Source organism: Pipistrellus kuhlii, unplaced genomic scaffold, assembly GCF_014108245.1.
Source record: "Pipistrellus kuhlii isolate mPipKuh1 unplaced genomic scaffold, mPipKuh1.p scaffold_m20_p_9, whole genome shotgun sequence".
In the NCBI taxonomy this organism is placed as follows: Eukaryota; Metazoa; Chordata; class Mammalia; order Chiroptera; family Vespertilionidae; genus Pipistrellus; species Pipistrellus kuhlii.
This window is the reverse complement of record NW_023425595.1, coordinates 26,572,270-26,588,517: the sequence shown is the minus strand read 5'-3', so window position 1 is coordinate 26,588,517 and position 16,248 is coordinate 26,572,270. Positions and strand designations below refer to the sequence as shown.

General features: G+C 47.0%; 1 protein-coding gene across 5 annotated transcripts in view; it reads right to left on the bottom strand.

The window, feature by feature from the left end:
* The window catches only part of GALNT18 (polypeptide N-acetylgalactosaminyltransferase 18), a 283,370-nt gene that overhangs the window by 23,767 nt on the left and 243,355 nt on the right, over positions 1-16,248 (bottom strand). For all 5 annotated transcript variants that reach the window (XM_045578125.1, XM_045578124.1, XM_036426687.2 and 2 more), the window contains 2 exons: positions 12,505-12,642; positions 7,902-7,997 (listed from right to left, as the gene is read on the bottom strand). In XM_045578125.1, coding sequence (XP_045434081.1) covers positions 7,902-7,997; positions 12,505-12,642 — 234 coding nt within the window. The remainder of the gene's footprint in view (positions 1-7,901; positions 7,998-12,504; positions 12,643-16,248) is intronic.

Below are 16,248 nucleotides of genomic sequence, written 5' to 3'. Positions count from 1 at the left end.
ACCCCACTTCCTCACTCACCTCTCTGGATGGAAGTGCTCTTGCTACCCTATCTTCCCAGACATTCCACAACACCCCACATATCATGGACGAACCTTGCCACCCTAGCGTCCCTGGAAAGATGGAAAAGAGGAAGACGGGCTCAGTCCATCTTGTGACCACTTAAAAGGCTTTACTTTGCCATGAATTTACTCATTCCTTTATCCAACAGGCATTTATTAAGCATCTATAATGCCGCAGGCAAATATGATTCAATGACTTCTGAACAGCCCAGAATATTCCGAGGAGCCAAAGACGTAAATGTATCCTGTAGCCTAGTTCTACAAGAATTAAGACCACCATGTCCTTTTTCCTGCAGAAAGAAATGTTATAAAATTTTCTTTTTAAGTGTGTCCTTCACCGAGCCAACCTGCCCTCGCACATGTGTTGCCGCATTTAATGGTGTATTTCTGAGCAAGAAAAAAAAATAAAGCTGTTGTGGTGATTGATTTAGAGGGTCCAGCACCACTAAAATTTCTAATCTTACAGTGTTAACCTCAAGGACTCCGCTAAGGTGCTATGCTGGCAGGACTGACACGCAGCGAGAAACAGATTTCAGCAGCTGGGGCAGAGGCAGTGCGGTGACAATGGAGTTAGATGGGAAAATCAAATCTAAGAATCCATTTATGCCCATCATATATTCTGAACACATCTACTTAGGAACTTCCTTGAAATAAACAAGCACATCCTTAAACGGCCCTGATAGAAACTCCATTCAGACGTTCCCCCTCCAAGCCATCAGCCACTCCCAAATCCCAGATCCTGTTTCGTAGGTGCATTGGTTGTCACATTCTCAGCGAGGGGTGGTACCACCTCCTCCAGGGCACCTTTGGAAATGCGTGGGAATGTCTGGGTCCCTCATGGACACTACGGCTGGTCTGGGTCCTGGGATGCTAAACACCTTGCAGCGAGTAGGACAGTCCCTCACAACGAAGAACTGCCCCACCCTAAATGTCACAGACTCCCTAGTGAGAAACAGCAGCCAGGGGAGCGAATAGCACAGCCCACTTCTTGAGGGATTGTGCTCTGTGCTGCGGAGCCCCCCCTCGTAGACTTTGAGGAAACCTTCCCACTTCCTGCTCCAAGTAGATAAAAGAGGAGGTACTTTGGTGGGGACGGGCACTGTACCTACACTGTTCAAGAGAGGACTCTCCCCTAAGACACAATGTTACAATGAATACTCTCTCACTGGCTCACTGCTCTTACCCTGGGCTTGCCTGGAGGCAGTTTTTCCAGACCATCTTGAGTGGAGAGTGAGTTACAGAAAGCTCTGTAGGTGTGTGTGTGTGGGGGGTGTCAGTCAATGTGGCCCTGCCCCTAGGAGAACTCTTGGAGGCTGGGGAATTCTCTTACCTGGGAGTTGGGTAAATAAAAAGGCAGGCCAGCCTGTGTGGCAGCAATCCTTGGTGTCAGGAGAGGCCCTGATGGAAGGAGGTGCCCTCATTCCTGCCTAACTGCCCATAGCACCTGGCCCCGGGATCTGCTTCCATCCCAGTGGGGGAGGGCACATAGCTCAGGCTCCCATCCCCGGGGCTCCATGAAAGAAGATACTGGGTCTAAAGGAGGAGATACAGACCCCAAAGGCAAGAGGCACGTGCAGACCACCCTCGTGAATCACGAGAGAGCTGACCCGCCTGTGCTGAGTCCTGGCCCAGGGTGGATGGGAAGGGCAGTGTCGATAGGGTAGTATTTTTCAAATCTCCTTCAGCCCAGTCTCGGGAACCTGCCATAAGATCTTTCAGGGAAAAGACTGCAAATTAGACTGAGCTTTCTTAGGTCCTAAGCAGAAGAGCATGCCTGGTGGTTGGCTACATCAGCTACACCCTCCCCCGACCTGTCATGGCAGGCTTTGTCCATTCAGCAAGTGTGCTCTGACCCCTCCTAGGGATCCAGCCCTCATCATTCCCCACTGCCGCGGTTTATTGTCCTGTCTCCATCCAGTGAATGTCCTGGGAGCAGAGGCCCAGGATTTAATGAAACCAGGGAGGCAGCGAGAGCCATGGCTTTGAGCATGGTCTCTGTACTCAGGCAACCAGGTCCTCCCACTTGATAAGTTTGTGGCCCTGAGCAAGTTACCTAAGTGCCCCGAAACCCAATTTTCTCCACTGTCCTCGTGGGTAAGAGCAGTACCTATTTCCCAGAGCTGCTGAGAGTATTCACCAAAGCATTTAGAAAGATGCTTAGGAACAGGAAGAAAACAAGTGTAAGCGGTTGTCAGTATTATTATCTTCAGGCAGACTAGCAAGCTCTCACAAAGGGCTGAGAGGCTGCCCTCATTAGAACAAGAAACTAATATCGCTGAGCCCAATGCTGTGCCAGGCTTGGTGCTGGGCACGCGTGGGTGTGTCATTTTACTTAAGTCTCAGCACCCATGCCATCTTCCTGACTACGAAGCTGAGACCCAGAGAAGTGGAGTAAGTAGTCAGAGAGAACAGAGCTAAGTCAAGATCTGAATTTAGCTCCCCTGCCAGAAGCAAAGCTCTCCAAAGAATGGTGAGTGGAGGGCTCAGTCTCCCTCTGGGTAATGAGCCGGGGCCATCTTCCCCAGTGTTGGCCCACTGTGATGCTTCTAACAGCCGCCTCTTCCCAGCCTGTGGGAGCTTAATAAAAGTCAGGCAAATCTCACCACTTGCCACTCTAATTGCAGAGTTTGGATGTGACGTGAAGAACATATCATGTGGAATGAATAACAAATCAGGCAGCTCCTTTTTTTAGCCCTGATGCTCGGGGAGCAGCCCAGAGTTCACCATCACTCGGTGAAAGAGGTTACCCCTGCAGCACCAACATCTGTGTGCCCAACACATCCGTCCTCTCCCTCCCTGGACCTGCACTCCCTGCTGAGTGATGCACTGGGGCCACCGGCTCTGCTCCGTGTGCAGCTACCAAAAGGGACATGGAAATGGGGTGCTTTCCAAAAGCAGGTGAGAAATTACCCGGGTGAGCACCCCATCCACAGGCACTAGCGAGATTAAGGCACTTGTCCCAATCACAAGGGGGTGTGGGCAGAACTGGGAGAGCTTCAGAACTTGCCTGACCCCAAGCTGGTGAGTGCCCTGTCACTGTCCTGGGTCCTCTGGAGCAAGAACTGCCCCTCAAACATCCAGCCTGCACTGTGAAAGTGGAAATGTGACCAGGAGGAGCTGACTGACTGCTGCCCAGGGGGAGGGCAAAGAGCAGGGCCAGGGCTGGGCAACCACTGCATCACCTTGCTCTGCACCCCTTGCTCTGCATCTTGAGGGGATGATGGCCCCTGGGAATGATGGGAGCCTATAGCGTAAAGGCCAGTAAAAAAAAAGATCCAAGTAACTCTATCTGGATTAGTCCCCAAATAGTACAAAGGTGGGGGTAGGGGTGGGGGTGGGGGTTCCAGCCAAATTTCGTCAGCAGGCACCAGGGCAATACAGCTCCACACAAGAAGTTGTGGAGGGCACAGTTTCATCCCATCAGAGCAAAGAAGTAAACTCTGGGAGGTTTTATAAAACCTCACAGCCACTCAGTGCCTGGCTCTCTAGTTTATTTATAAACAAAAATCACAGAGAAGTGGGGAAAGCTCCCAAAGGCCGCAAGGAAGGGGCTGGCGATTTAAATTCTTGGCCCACCAAGTAAAACCTTTTCAATTGTCTCTGAGATGTGACTTGAAACATCTGGAGATTCAAATAGAACCCATGAGAGGCCTCTGACGTCCCATGCATGGCCGCCGGATAATTGCCAAGTAGGGGAGGGGTGATGGTGGCATTATGACCCCATGTGGGGATGGCAGTTCCTAGAGAAGTAGCATTCAGACAAAGAAATAAGCAAGTTTGTTCATCTCTCTCTCTCTCTCTCTCTCTCTCTCTCTCTCTCTCTCTCTCTCTCTCTCTCTCCAAGTAAGAACTTTAACAAATGAAAAAGAAAAAAACATTCACAAAGCAAAGGTACCGAAGTCCACCTACAATTCCACACTTTTCTTACTTTTATTAAGCACACTACCTGATCTAACATGGGTAAAAACAGAATACTTCTTTCAACTCAGCTCTCATCTTTATCCCTTGAGTCAAAAAGCACTGCCTGAAGCAAAAAACGTGGCAGCATCCCTACTCCAGAAACTTTACAAGGAATTCAAGTTCCTTTCATCTTCCTTCTTCTATAGCCAAGAATTCACCTTCCCCTAGGAAAAGCACTGTCTTTTTCTCCCAAGTCGTTATGGTCCAGAAGATTTAGGCAGAAAGAATGAGAGGAGTCCCTAGACATGGTATTGTCCCACAGTCTCTTCTTTGATGGGCTGAGAAGGTGGTTTGGGGCAGTAGGTTGCAAGTGGTTGCACTGCATAAACTTTAATGATCTAAGGATCTGCCTCCCTCTCCAGACCACGGGCCTGGGAAAAGCTGCCTTTGTCACAATTCTTGGCATAAAATAATACTCAGTGCATGTTTCTTGAATGAGCAAATAAATGAGTGAGTGAACGAGTGAATAGAGAATCTGTAGGGAGACCCCATTATTATATTTTTCCCAGCAGAAATTTTCCAACTGACACATTAATTAGGACTAATATTCTCAGTTATTTTGGGGACTGCTTGAAATTTGCTGCTAATTTAAATAAAATGGCTACATTTACTCATTAATTAATTAGTATGCTTTCTATCAGCTTCCCCTCACCAATTTGGTTAGTTATATAATACCTTTCTCCTACCCAGGGCCTTCCTTGAGATCTGGGTATATCACAACTATATCAGAGTGAACTTTTTAAACAAAATTTAAGCAGAATTTCTCAAAGGGTTTAGACACACATGAGAACTCTGCCCCACTTTCTAGCCCTAGGTCCCTGGTGTCTTTGGGCCTGTAGTGGGCCATGTGACAAGTTGCTCTAAAAAAAAAAAAAATTCCTATCACTAGACCAATTTATTCTTCAGGGGAAATGAAACTTTCTAAAATATGAGGACTTCCTGAAAGACAAGTTCTCATACAGTCAATGAATAAAACTGAAGGAAAAACTGGAAGTCAAAATATAGGCATCCTTCCTGGTCCTGTTTTTGCCAGGAACTGTGTGGTGTGACCTAAGGCAGGCCAGTTCAAATCCCAGATGCCATTATCTTGTTTTCTTACTTATCAGAGGTGGAGTTGATTTAGAAAATACTTAAAGTCATGTGTAGAGACCAGGCTTCTTGGGCATGCAGGAACCCATAACTTCCCACGTTCTCTGCTGTTAAGCATGGCCACGTGACGAGCTCTGGCCACAGAAATGAGAGAGGAGGTCATAGGAAGCGCTTCTCAGCCAGGGCATGAAAGCCAGATTTCCAGTCACATTCTTCTCCTCTGGGGGTGCTGTGCTTTGAATAGTGTACCTCCAAATTTCCTAGGTGGAAGTCCTAACCCGCTACCTCCAAATGTGATCTTATTTGGAAATAAGGTTGTTGCAGATGTCATTAGTTAAGACAACCTAATTGATAAGGTAAGCCCCTAATCAATATGACCGGCATCCTTATGAAAGGGGGGAATTTGGGCACAGACATGCACACAAGGAGAACAGCACCATGTGAAGCTGGAGTGATGCTGCCACAAGCCAGGGAACTCCCAGAGAGTGGAACAGAAACTTCCCTAGTGCCTTTAGAGGGACATGGCCCTAATGATACCTTGATCATAAACTTCTGGCCCTCTGGCACCGTGAGACAATACAATTCTGTTGTTCAAGCCACCCAGTCTGTGGTTCTTTGCTACAAATGTTCTAGGAAATCTGGCAAGAACACACAGCCCATCTCCAGGATGACCCAGGCCTCTTTGGCTTTCCCAGCTCACTAGGCAGGCCAGACTCAACAAATTCCTGTCGCAGCAGAGTCCCTGTACCTCCCTAGGAAGTGATCTGAGGCTGGTTTTAAGCCTCCTTACCTCTGGGTACTGACAGCTCTGCCCCTTGGCTGTGGGCCAGGTGGGAGAGGGCAGTAGGACTCAGTGTTCCCTTGGAGGCCCAGTTACATGAGGCTATTGTGGCTTTGAGGAAGGGGGATGGGGACCAAGCATTTGAGACTTGCTATAGCTCACATCAGGATGCTGATTTACAAAGCATTCAGGGCAGGCAGCTCCCCAAATTCCTCTCAAGCACAGGACAAACTCACAGATTCCCAGACCAAGTGAAGTTCAGAAGAAAAGAATTCAAAGTCAACAGATTGTCAGAGATGGTGGAGCTGGGCCTGGAGGTGGCCAGTCCAGTTTCCTTGTTTGCCAACAAGAAGACAGGCCCAGATACAAGGATCCAGCAATGCTGGAAATTAAAATTGTTGTTACTTTTGGGTGGAGGTACTGACCAAGAGGAGGGAGGAGGAAGCCCAGTGGGAAGATGGTGACGGCACAGTGTCTACAAATGTAGAGATTCATTGAGCTATACACTCTGGACTGGAGAGTAACATTATATTTCAATAAGAGAGTAAAACAAAATAAAGGCCCAGAGACAGGTGAGGTGATAATCAGGAATGGTGCCTGCTCACAACTGAACAGCTCCATGGTCCCATCTTACAGACTTGAACAAGTCCAACAGCCTTCCTTCATCCAGTCTCACTGTCTCATTAGTTCAAACTGACTTATATAACCTCACCTCTATCTCTGGCTTCTGCTGCTGCAATGGCTGAGTAAGTCCATAAGTCCCACCCATGATCTCTTAACCAAATGGTTGCATATATTGATAGGCTGAGAATTTTCCAAATCTTCAAGTTAAGGTTAAATGATATCATAAAGGTAGAGCCCTGATCTGATAGGATTAGTGTCATTTTAAGAAGGGACACAAGAGAGCTCACTCATTCTCTCCTTGCCATGTGAGGACATACTGAGAAGGTGACCATTTGCAGGCCAGAAAGAGAGTTTCTATACACTCTGTTACATCTTGATAGATATAAGATTTACATAAAATAGTCACCCATTATAAATGTCACACCATTGTAATAATGAAGAATGAGCTGCCATATTGAGTGGTGTGGGCACAGTGTGACATGCTGACCTGGGTTGACCAGAGATGTCACAGCAGTTGAGCAACAGAACAGACGAGGTGGTGGAGATAACCATGGACAATGTGGGGAAGTCCCACTACATTACATTGAGGGGCACATAAAAACATCCTTTGGTTGTGTATTTAAATACTAACTCTTTTAAATACAACTCTTTTAAATAGTAACTTGTAATTACACAAATATACATATCTTCTATACTAAAATGTCTTTTTTAAAATCATTGGGCACTTCTGGAGGTAAGATAGGTAAACTTTGAAAGTGTTGTCAAGTGGGAACAGTTAGCCTATGGAGTTCTCCTTCAATGATTGCTCATTACACTTTGTTGAATAAACCATTTCTCTGGCCTGTGTCCTCAACATCCTCTCTGAGTAGCTGAAGCTATGATGGGAAATTTTTCAGGGATAACTTATTTTCCTGGTAGCTGCTCTTCCCTGTCCACCAGAAGAATGTGCTAAGTGCTAGAAAGCGTCTCATGGCTATACATTTTGGGCCCAGCTGTGACCTACTAAAGGACAGAGCCTGGAGGCTATGCAATGGACCTCTGAAGGGACTCTCAGGTGCCAGGAGTTAGGGGGAGTCCTGGGTTTCCTCCTGCCAGGGTGGGGCATGGCTGCCAGGAGGAGAACTGTGATTTACCCATCTCTCCTGGGGAGGCAGGTGCCTTTCTAGAAAGATATGGCCTTCTTCACTCTCCATAATGAAAAACCCTGGCATCCCAGCATCCCTGCCTCCTTTCAGGCAAGGCAGGCCCGACTCTCCCTTTTTGCTCATTGGGACACCTCCTAAAGAAAAGCCCCAAGGCCCCGGGGCCCAGGATACCCAAGACAGAATTTAACTATTCTTCCCCCCAGATACCCTGGTGCAGTGCAGGGAGCTCTCAAAGTACTCACCTGGGGTGTCATTCCATGGCAGATATACACAATGGGAACATTCTCTGTGTCTGGACCCTGATCAAGACACAAATCGGTCTTCAGAGAGTTCTGCAGCTGAACACCAGGGCAGGGGCGGCCACACCAAAGAGAAAGGAACAGAGAAACAAATACATTAAATCAGGAGAAACAATCTTTCTACAGACACAGGCTCCATTTCCATAATTAGCCCAAAGACTCTTGAATACTGGTACTATGGAAACCAACAAGCTCTTTTGCTTTGCACAAAGGTGCTAAGGTTAAGACCAGCCCCTTTGAAGGCGAATCATTTACATGTTAAAGAGCAAGCTGGGTCTGGAGAGCTGAATAGGTCTAGGTAATAATAAAAGATCCACCTGCAAGCACACACACAAGAGGGGCATCATGGCCTTCAGAGGTCTCTGGATAGGCTTCTGTTTTTGCTCTTCAGGGTTGGGGGAAGTGGGCAACATTCTAGCTGTTTCGGGGACCTGGGACCAGGCCCTCACTGTCCAGCATATCCAGCAGTGATTTGACCAATCCCCAGTGGAGGCCCAGTTGATGAGAGTTCTCCATGGTGGGGTATTTTCCAGGTGAATAAGAGAGAAGAGGGCCAGGTGGGAGCAGGAGAAGAGAGGTCATTCTTACCCTACCTACAAACACAAGACAATCAACAGGACAAATGTGGTGGCCACTAGGATCTGGGAGTGGGGGATCTGTTGGGCCATGTGCAAGCAGAGAAACCCAGCTGATCAAGAAGGGGATGAAGCATGAGGCAGACAGAATTAGAGACAAGAGATCATCCGGCTACCGTTGTGGTTTCATGGCTTCCCAGCTCGAGTGCCCACATCCAGCTGTTCTTCAGCTCCTGTGTCCAGCACCTTTACCCACCTTAATTTGAGTTAGTTTAAACAGTTTTTCTCAGCAATCAAAGCACTCTGTTTAGAACAGAAGGCTGGAAATAGACATCCAGGGGTGGACCAGGGCAATGGACCACAGGTGGGTCATCTATTGGGGAAGACCAGCGGCAGGCAGTGGCTGACCTTTGTTAGTCCTTAGGGGTTGTGCAGGCATTCAATGATCCTGAGTAAAGGATGTGAAATAGAACAGAACCAAAGGTGTATGTGTGGTCTATGCATATACCCTGTTCTTGACGGGGACAAGAAACAGAGTCAAATTATATTTTCTTTTGAGCTTCCTTTCTTTACTGGGTGATAGCAGCTCAAGCTTAAACTTGTGGTTTGGAGGTTCTGAAAAAATATGGACACGTGCCAGCTCCCTAGGCAGGGCCCCAGAAGTGTCTATGCAGCAGATCCTCATGATAAACGAACTACTTGGCTGGCCTGTGTGGGAGGAGCATAGAAAACACTCTGGACTTCTCCCGCAGCCCAGGGACTTGTGGGTGTCACATGTGAAGCCCAGCACTGAAACCATTAGTGAGACCTACTTACTGTGCCTACAAAGAGAAAGGACCAGAGACTTCTGATGTTAGACTTGTTCTCCCTGAGATCTTAAAATCAGCCTCTGAGTGAGGGGATGGGTGATGCCCTTGATAAAGTCCATGTTGGCTGTGCCATCACTCTCCCATTAACAGGTGGCCTGTTGACACAGTTGGAGAGACAGACTGGGATGGAATCCTGACTCCAGCTGTGTGGTCTTGGTTAATGCAATGTAACTCCTGGGAAACCAATTTATATGACTGCATCTATGGGCTCTCATTATCCCACCTAATCCTCAAAACAAGGAAGTATGGTACAGTAAGAAGCTCTGCCTCACCTCTCTGTCTGAAATCTACTCCCACGGATGCCCTGCTTTGGTCTTCTCTTTGCCTGACTAAATCTTCTTCTTCCTTTGGCTCTCAGCTTCTCTGTCACTCTGGAAGCCTTTCCTAACCCAGTCTGTGTGCGAGGCTGTGGCTCCATGTTTCACGAGCTCCTCCACCTGTCTTATGGGAGCACTTAGCACACTGTATTCTTATTGCTTCTTCTCTTGCCTGTCTCCTCTACTAATGTCATCAGAGTAGGTCTCAGGCTTCCTCACCAGCCAGCTGGTACATAGTAGATAGTAAATACACGTGCAATGAATGAATGATGGAAATGTACAACTAAATGGCATTTCTAAATGAATGGCGTCATAGTTGGACAAGTGGCAGAGCTGGAGTCTGTCTGTCTCTGAAGTCCAAGGTTTTTCCATCAGGTAAATGGCGACAGTCCTGAGACTGTGAAAGATGCCCCCTGAAATGATCTGACTAAGGTTTTGCAAATTGTGGAGTGATTAAGTAGCAAAGTCACATTCAGAAGCTGGGCATATCTGTTTCCAGGTGCTGCTCCATCTCCACTTTCAGCAGCAGAGCTGGAATAAATCCAAAGCCACTCTGTCTCCTAGACGTGGAGCTCAACGATCCAGGGGAAACCCAGGCCCATACAACGGGTCCAAAGCCCTTCAGTCTGCAGGAGTCATTAATGGGACCGATTAGTGGATTAATGGCCTGATATATATATAGACTTGATAGTGGCCAACTGACAGTCCCAGGGGCTTATTTGACCTGAGCAAGGTAGTTTGGCATGGGCTGGAAGGGAAAAAGGAATGAGAAATGCTATGTCTGAAAAGAATCTGGCCTCTCCATTTCAGAATAAAAAGAAAATTACCAGGAAGAACATTTAAGCCCCAGCAAATTCTCTTGTTCTTGCGGCTGCATCCAGTCTCTCCAATTTTCACCCTATTGCCCCCACTGAGGGCTCATTATGTTCCTTGACAAGCAAGCGTGTCTCTGCTCATGTCAGAGCCCAGCCTGTGGAGGAGGCAGGAATGGAGGGAGGCTGGCAGGGTCCTAAACAGTGTCTGGCAGATGAGCATATAGGGGTCAGAGGCCTCTGTCAGCTCCAAGAACTGGGTGGGTGTAGCACTGAGAGGGTTTCATGGTCAACCTGCTGTATGTGTTTGTAAGAGGGGACACTTTTGCTTGGAAGACAAGAATGCTCTTGGCCAAGACCCAGAACTGCAATGGCTGCATGCACACACCTCCACTGTTACTGCTTTCCCTGCATATTTGGCTGAGTTTGGCTACTACTGTTTGGCCTGGCTCACAGAGGTTTTGGGCCAATTGTTTCTCTGAAGTCATATTTGCCTAAATGTCCTTTTTGGATGGGATCCAACAATAGGCAAGCAGCACATGTAACGTGGTGTGGGCAGTGTGAGAGCACCAGTAGCAACTGTGTCCTCAGAATTGTTCTGGGGAGGGAGGCAGGGCTAATGGGCACCTCATAAACTTTAATGTGTTTCCATGGTGATGACAGGATCTGGAGTCTCAGGTAACTGCTGGGCAGCACCTGCTGAGTATCCTGATGTTGGAATTAGAACAGCCTGAGAGTAGAGAGGCAAGAGGCCCCTGGGTGGTTCTCTGAAGACATGCCAACCATGCCCATGGCAACTCTTGTGGGAGGATCTGCCCCCTCCTACGGGCTGGTCTCCAGGACAACAGAGATCCTGTAGGAGGTAGGAAGAGGAGCTCCTGGGATCTCAGCTCTGTTTCCGTAAGAATCCAAGGATGTTAGATTGGGAGGCCCACAGAGCACACTGAGGCCATTCTCCCACAAGGATTCCTCCCCTCCCAGGCATATGCTGAACCCATCATGTTTCTATCAAGGCAGAACTCAGTTCTGACAACAGGTCACCATCAAAGGGAGAGGGTCTTAGTTTACCTTCAACTTTCTGTCCTGGAATATCAGAGAGGTCTGAGGGGACACTCTTCAAAGAGAGGAATTGCAGTGATATCAGCAGCTGATGTTTCAGACTCAGTATTATTATTGATTACCTGTGTCAATTTGGGCAAGTCATTTTGCATCTCTGTTTCCTCATCTGTAACATGGGGTAAGGTAGGTAGCACTTAACTATCAGTAGAAAAACTATGTGTTTGTTCAGTCAGCAAAAATCAGGTGAGATAGCCCAAAATCAATTAGGGATCATTTAAAATACCATAAGGATTTTATGGTCCTGGGATATTGGAAGAATAGTATTTTATCCTTAGATAAAAAAATATATATATTTATATATCTTAGACTTTCTTTTATCCCTTTACTGTATGAAAAAATTGAAGCCCATAGACATTAAGACACTTGACTAGGGAGTGTGCTGGTTAAGACTGGAATCAGGTCTGCCTGTGCTCTGACCGTCCATCCTGCTGCATCCAACAGGGGGACCAATCAATGAGCAGTACAAACCCCCCTACCCCCTCTCAAAATACAGCAAACTCAAGGTTATATTTCCCAGAACTCCCTTCAGGAGGCTTTGTGTGTGAGCAGAGTCATGGAGGCTGGTTGATAGGTCCTTAGGCACCCACTCCTGGGGAGCAACGGGTGTTTGTCATGTGGCCTTGGGATCTTAACCTAACTGTAGGTTTTTGTTTTATCAAGTGGAATATGCAGGTTTGTGCCAGAGCTGAATTGCATAGGCCTAGCAGAAGCGACTAAGTGCCTCTTCTAAGGGACTGGGTAGGTTTGGGCTATGAAAGCAAAGGCTGCCTTGCACACAACTCTAGAAACTAGCATCTCTCTAGTCTTGTTCTCTGTCTGTGACTGAATGGAATCCCAAGGGGCTGGCTTCTTACCACCCCGTAGGCGATGATGTCTGAATACATCCTCATCTCTGGGTACACGCTGACCAGGTACCACCGGAAGGTCTTGCACTGCAGCTGCTTCCTCAAAGCCTTCCTTGCAGTAATGTCCCCGATGTCGATTCCTGAGTCCTACATGGGGTGCAAACGCAGAGATACAGCCACCACCAGGCCACGCTTCTCCCCAGGCCTCCCCAACCAGGATTCCTGGAGACTTTTTAATAAAGGGAACACAACTCGATTTTCCCTCCAGGAACTTAACCCATAGCCATCCCCACTTGGACTATGAAACAAGGTCTCAGCGTTGATGGGGACTGTCATCAAAGGCCTTTGGAAATAAAGATGGCAAATCCTTACATTTTAAACTAAAACAACAACAACAAAAACCTGTAGTTATATTTAAATCCATGAAGTAGCACTATCTAATCCTCATTTTACAGACAAGGAGTTAAGACAGAGAGATTCAGTGACCTCTTTAGTGACTTGCCAGAGTCCCACCATTAGTAAATGGAGCTGTGAGTTGTGTACTCTTAACCTTTCCCTGTGAATCTGCAAGGAGTTGCCCTTCTGCCTCCTGAGGCCAAGTCCCAGGGAGAGAAGCAGACTCTCTCCTTAAGCTGGGGGTCTTAGCATTGACAGTAACCTGTCCTCCACACTTCCCAGGTAGGTCAGAAAGGTGGCCCCCGAGCCACCACAGTGCAGCAACAAGGAGTGGTATTGGAGGCATGAATGTGTCCTTGAGGGAGGGGGAGAAAGAAGCCCCCATATTTCTTGTGGTCCCAGCACAGAGTGGAGAGAGATCACAGAGAGTCCCTGAGCCCCACACCAGCTGTTGACCAGGGCACAGAGTGGCTGAGACAGAGCTGAAGCTATAGCAGAGAATGGAGACTCAGTGACATCTCAGAGATGGCACCATGGAGCCAGGAACCTTGGCATCTCATTACATAGCAGCCCAGAGCGGGGATTGAGGAGGATGGGGACCACAGCTCTCCCACCGGCACTGCGGCCCACATGGTTGCTGTGTGAATGCCCGGTCTAGATCAGCGCAGAGGATCAGCAACTGGGGTTGGAACAACAGTGAAACTGACAGTGTTTAAGTCCGACATGTCTGAGAAAAATCACAGACGGCTGCTGATGTGTCTGAACATGATCCTAACAAGCTTTTGACATCAGACAATGGGGGGTCCAGTGGGAAAAAAAGTAAATATAAAAGAATTACATTTATTTTTTGTCCAACAGAAAGCAGGTAACATAAAAATGTGAACCTGCTACAGCCTGAGGGTTTGAGATCCAGAGTCCTAGGGAGGAATTTCAGCGAGGATCTGCCTTTTGAATACTTCTCGGTGACTCCTCTGTAATTTGTCTAGTCTCTGCTCCCGATGGCCTCTCTGCTGGACCCTGGCTCCCTGTGGTCAGGAGACATGTTTGGCTTATCTCTGTGCCTCCTGCCTAGATGTCACTTGAACTACACTAATGAGCCTGAGTGGAGACAGTGTTTATGAAGTGAACACAGCAACTGACAATAAATGTGACCCCACCCAAGGCGCCTGTAAAGTACTAACCCTTTAAACTTGTCTGCATTTTATCTTTATATCACAAAGCTATTTACCTGGACCCAGATCTCCCTGCTACATGCTATAATTGCCTTCAAATGATGGAAAATTAACACTATGCCTCAGCTTTTAGCAGGAGCCATTTGTCTCAGGAAGGTCTCTATGGTTTTCTAAAATTCTAGTTCCCATCAGAAAAGTTTCTTACTATACTCAGGACCTGGGGACAGTTCATCTCCCTCCTTCTGATGGAATCAAAAGTGTGAGAGATATAGCCGGTCAGGGGCCATCAGACTTCTAAGAGACTCATGAATCAGAGCTTTCCACGGCTTATGTTTCTGGATGTCATGACCCTTTTATCTTCCTGTTTATTAACCGACTTAAGCCTTTCCTTTTTAATGGTTCAGCACTTCTGCACCGTGTGTTTACTGTAAATTGTGTGAAACTCTTTCAGAGCAGGGGGCAGAAATTGAGAAATAAGCAAACTTTCTCAGAGAAGTTCACCTTGGCCCTTGTTATTAGAAAACAATGAATGTACCTTTCTTACCTCACTGAATACTATCATGGTGGAATGGATTGAAGAGTGTCTCCCTACCCCAAATTTTTGTCTATCTGAACCTCCGAAAGTGATCTTTTTTGAAATTAGGGTCTTTGTAGATGTAATTAATTAGAGACCTTAAAGTGAAATCATTCTGGATTTAAGGTGAGCCTAAATTTAAAAAATATATATTTTTATTGATTTTTGAGAGGAAGGAAAAGGGAGAATTAGAATCAGTGATGATGAGAGAGAATCAGTTTGGCTGCCTCCTGCACGCCCCCTACTGGGGTTCGAGCCCGCAACCCGGGCATGTGGCCTTGACTGGAATTGAACCTAGGACCCTTCAGTCTGCAGGCTGATGCTCAATCCACAAAGCCAAACTGGCCAGGGCTGAGCCTAAATCTTTATAAGAGAAAGGAGAGGAAGGTTTGGACACAGAGACAGAGGTGGAGTTTGGAGTGATGTATTATATTTATAAGCCAAGGAGCACAATGGAAAGAAGGATCCTCCTCTTGAGCCTATGGAGGAAGCATGGCCCTACCTGCACTTAAATTTTGGGCTTCCAACCTCCAGACTGTGAGAGGATAAATTCCTGTTGTTCTAAGCCTCTCTGTTGGGAGTAATTTGTTTTGGAAGCCTTAGGAAGCTAATACACTTAGCCACACACAAAGCTGTCCGGTATTCCTGCCCGTGTGTACAGCCACACACAATTCCTTGTAGCCAAACCTAAGGAAGAGCCATTGCCCAAGCACCATGGTGAGTCACCCCTGGCACTCAGCAGGGGTCAGTCTAGAGTTCATGAACCCCAAGTAAGAAAATGTTGCACACTGACTTTCTGTTTATTGATAAGAAAACTGATTTTCAATTCAAGTAGAAGGAAGCAAGAGCTGGAGGCTCCTCTAGCCTTCTAAATGCTTGAGACTGGACGTGGTGAGGGAGCAGGTGAGAGTCTTTTCTGTTCAGTGCACAGCCTGGGAGGACTCTGCATAGAAGGCAGCAGGAGAAGTTGAGTGCCCAGCAGGGGCATTTTAAAGCTGGGGTGCAAATGCAGAAGGCATAAGCAATAACAGCAACAAGAGGTAACACTCCTTCCACTCGCCAGGAGCTGATCAGTGTCTTTACATACATTAACTTATTTAATTCTCAAGACAGACACTAGGCATGGTTGAAGCATTCCAGCTCCACATTAGCAGCTGGGATGCCACAGAGGAAAGGTTAAGTAAATAGAAAACAGATGTGCTTTTGACTGAGCTAAAGATACAGTATTGGGACGTTACCACATTAAGGGCAGGTGGGCAACCAGGGAGGCCATGGAGCATCTATACTGTCTCTTCTTTGTTTTTTATTCAGCTCATCTTTTCTGAGTGCTTAGTACCCTGTTTTCCCGAAAATAAGTGTCTTGTATTAATTTTTTCTCCCCAAGTTGCGCTAGCTCTTATTTTCAGGGGATGTCTTATCTTTCCATACGCTAGGTCTTATTTTTGGAGAATGTCTTATTTTCGGGGAAACACGGTAGGTGTTAGGTGCTGCCCTAACCACTGTGTATTCAAATAGGAAGAAGTCACAGTCTGCCAGAAAGGAGAGACTGGAAGATCCAGACATATAAACAAATTCTCTACACACAGTGTGAGCATGGAGGGAAGAGTGATA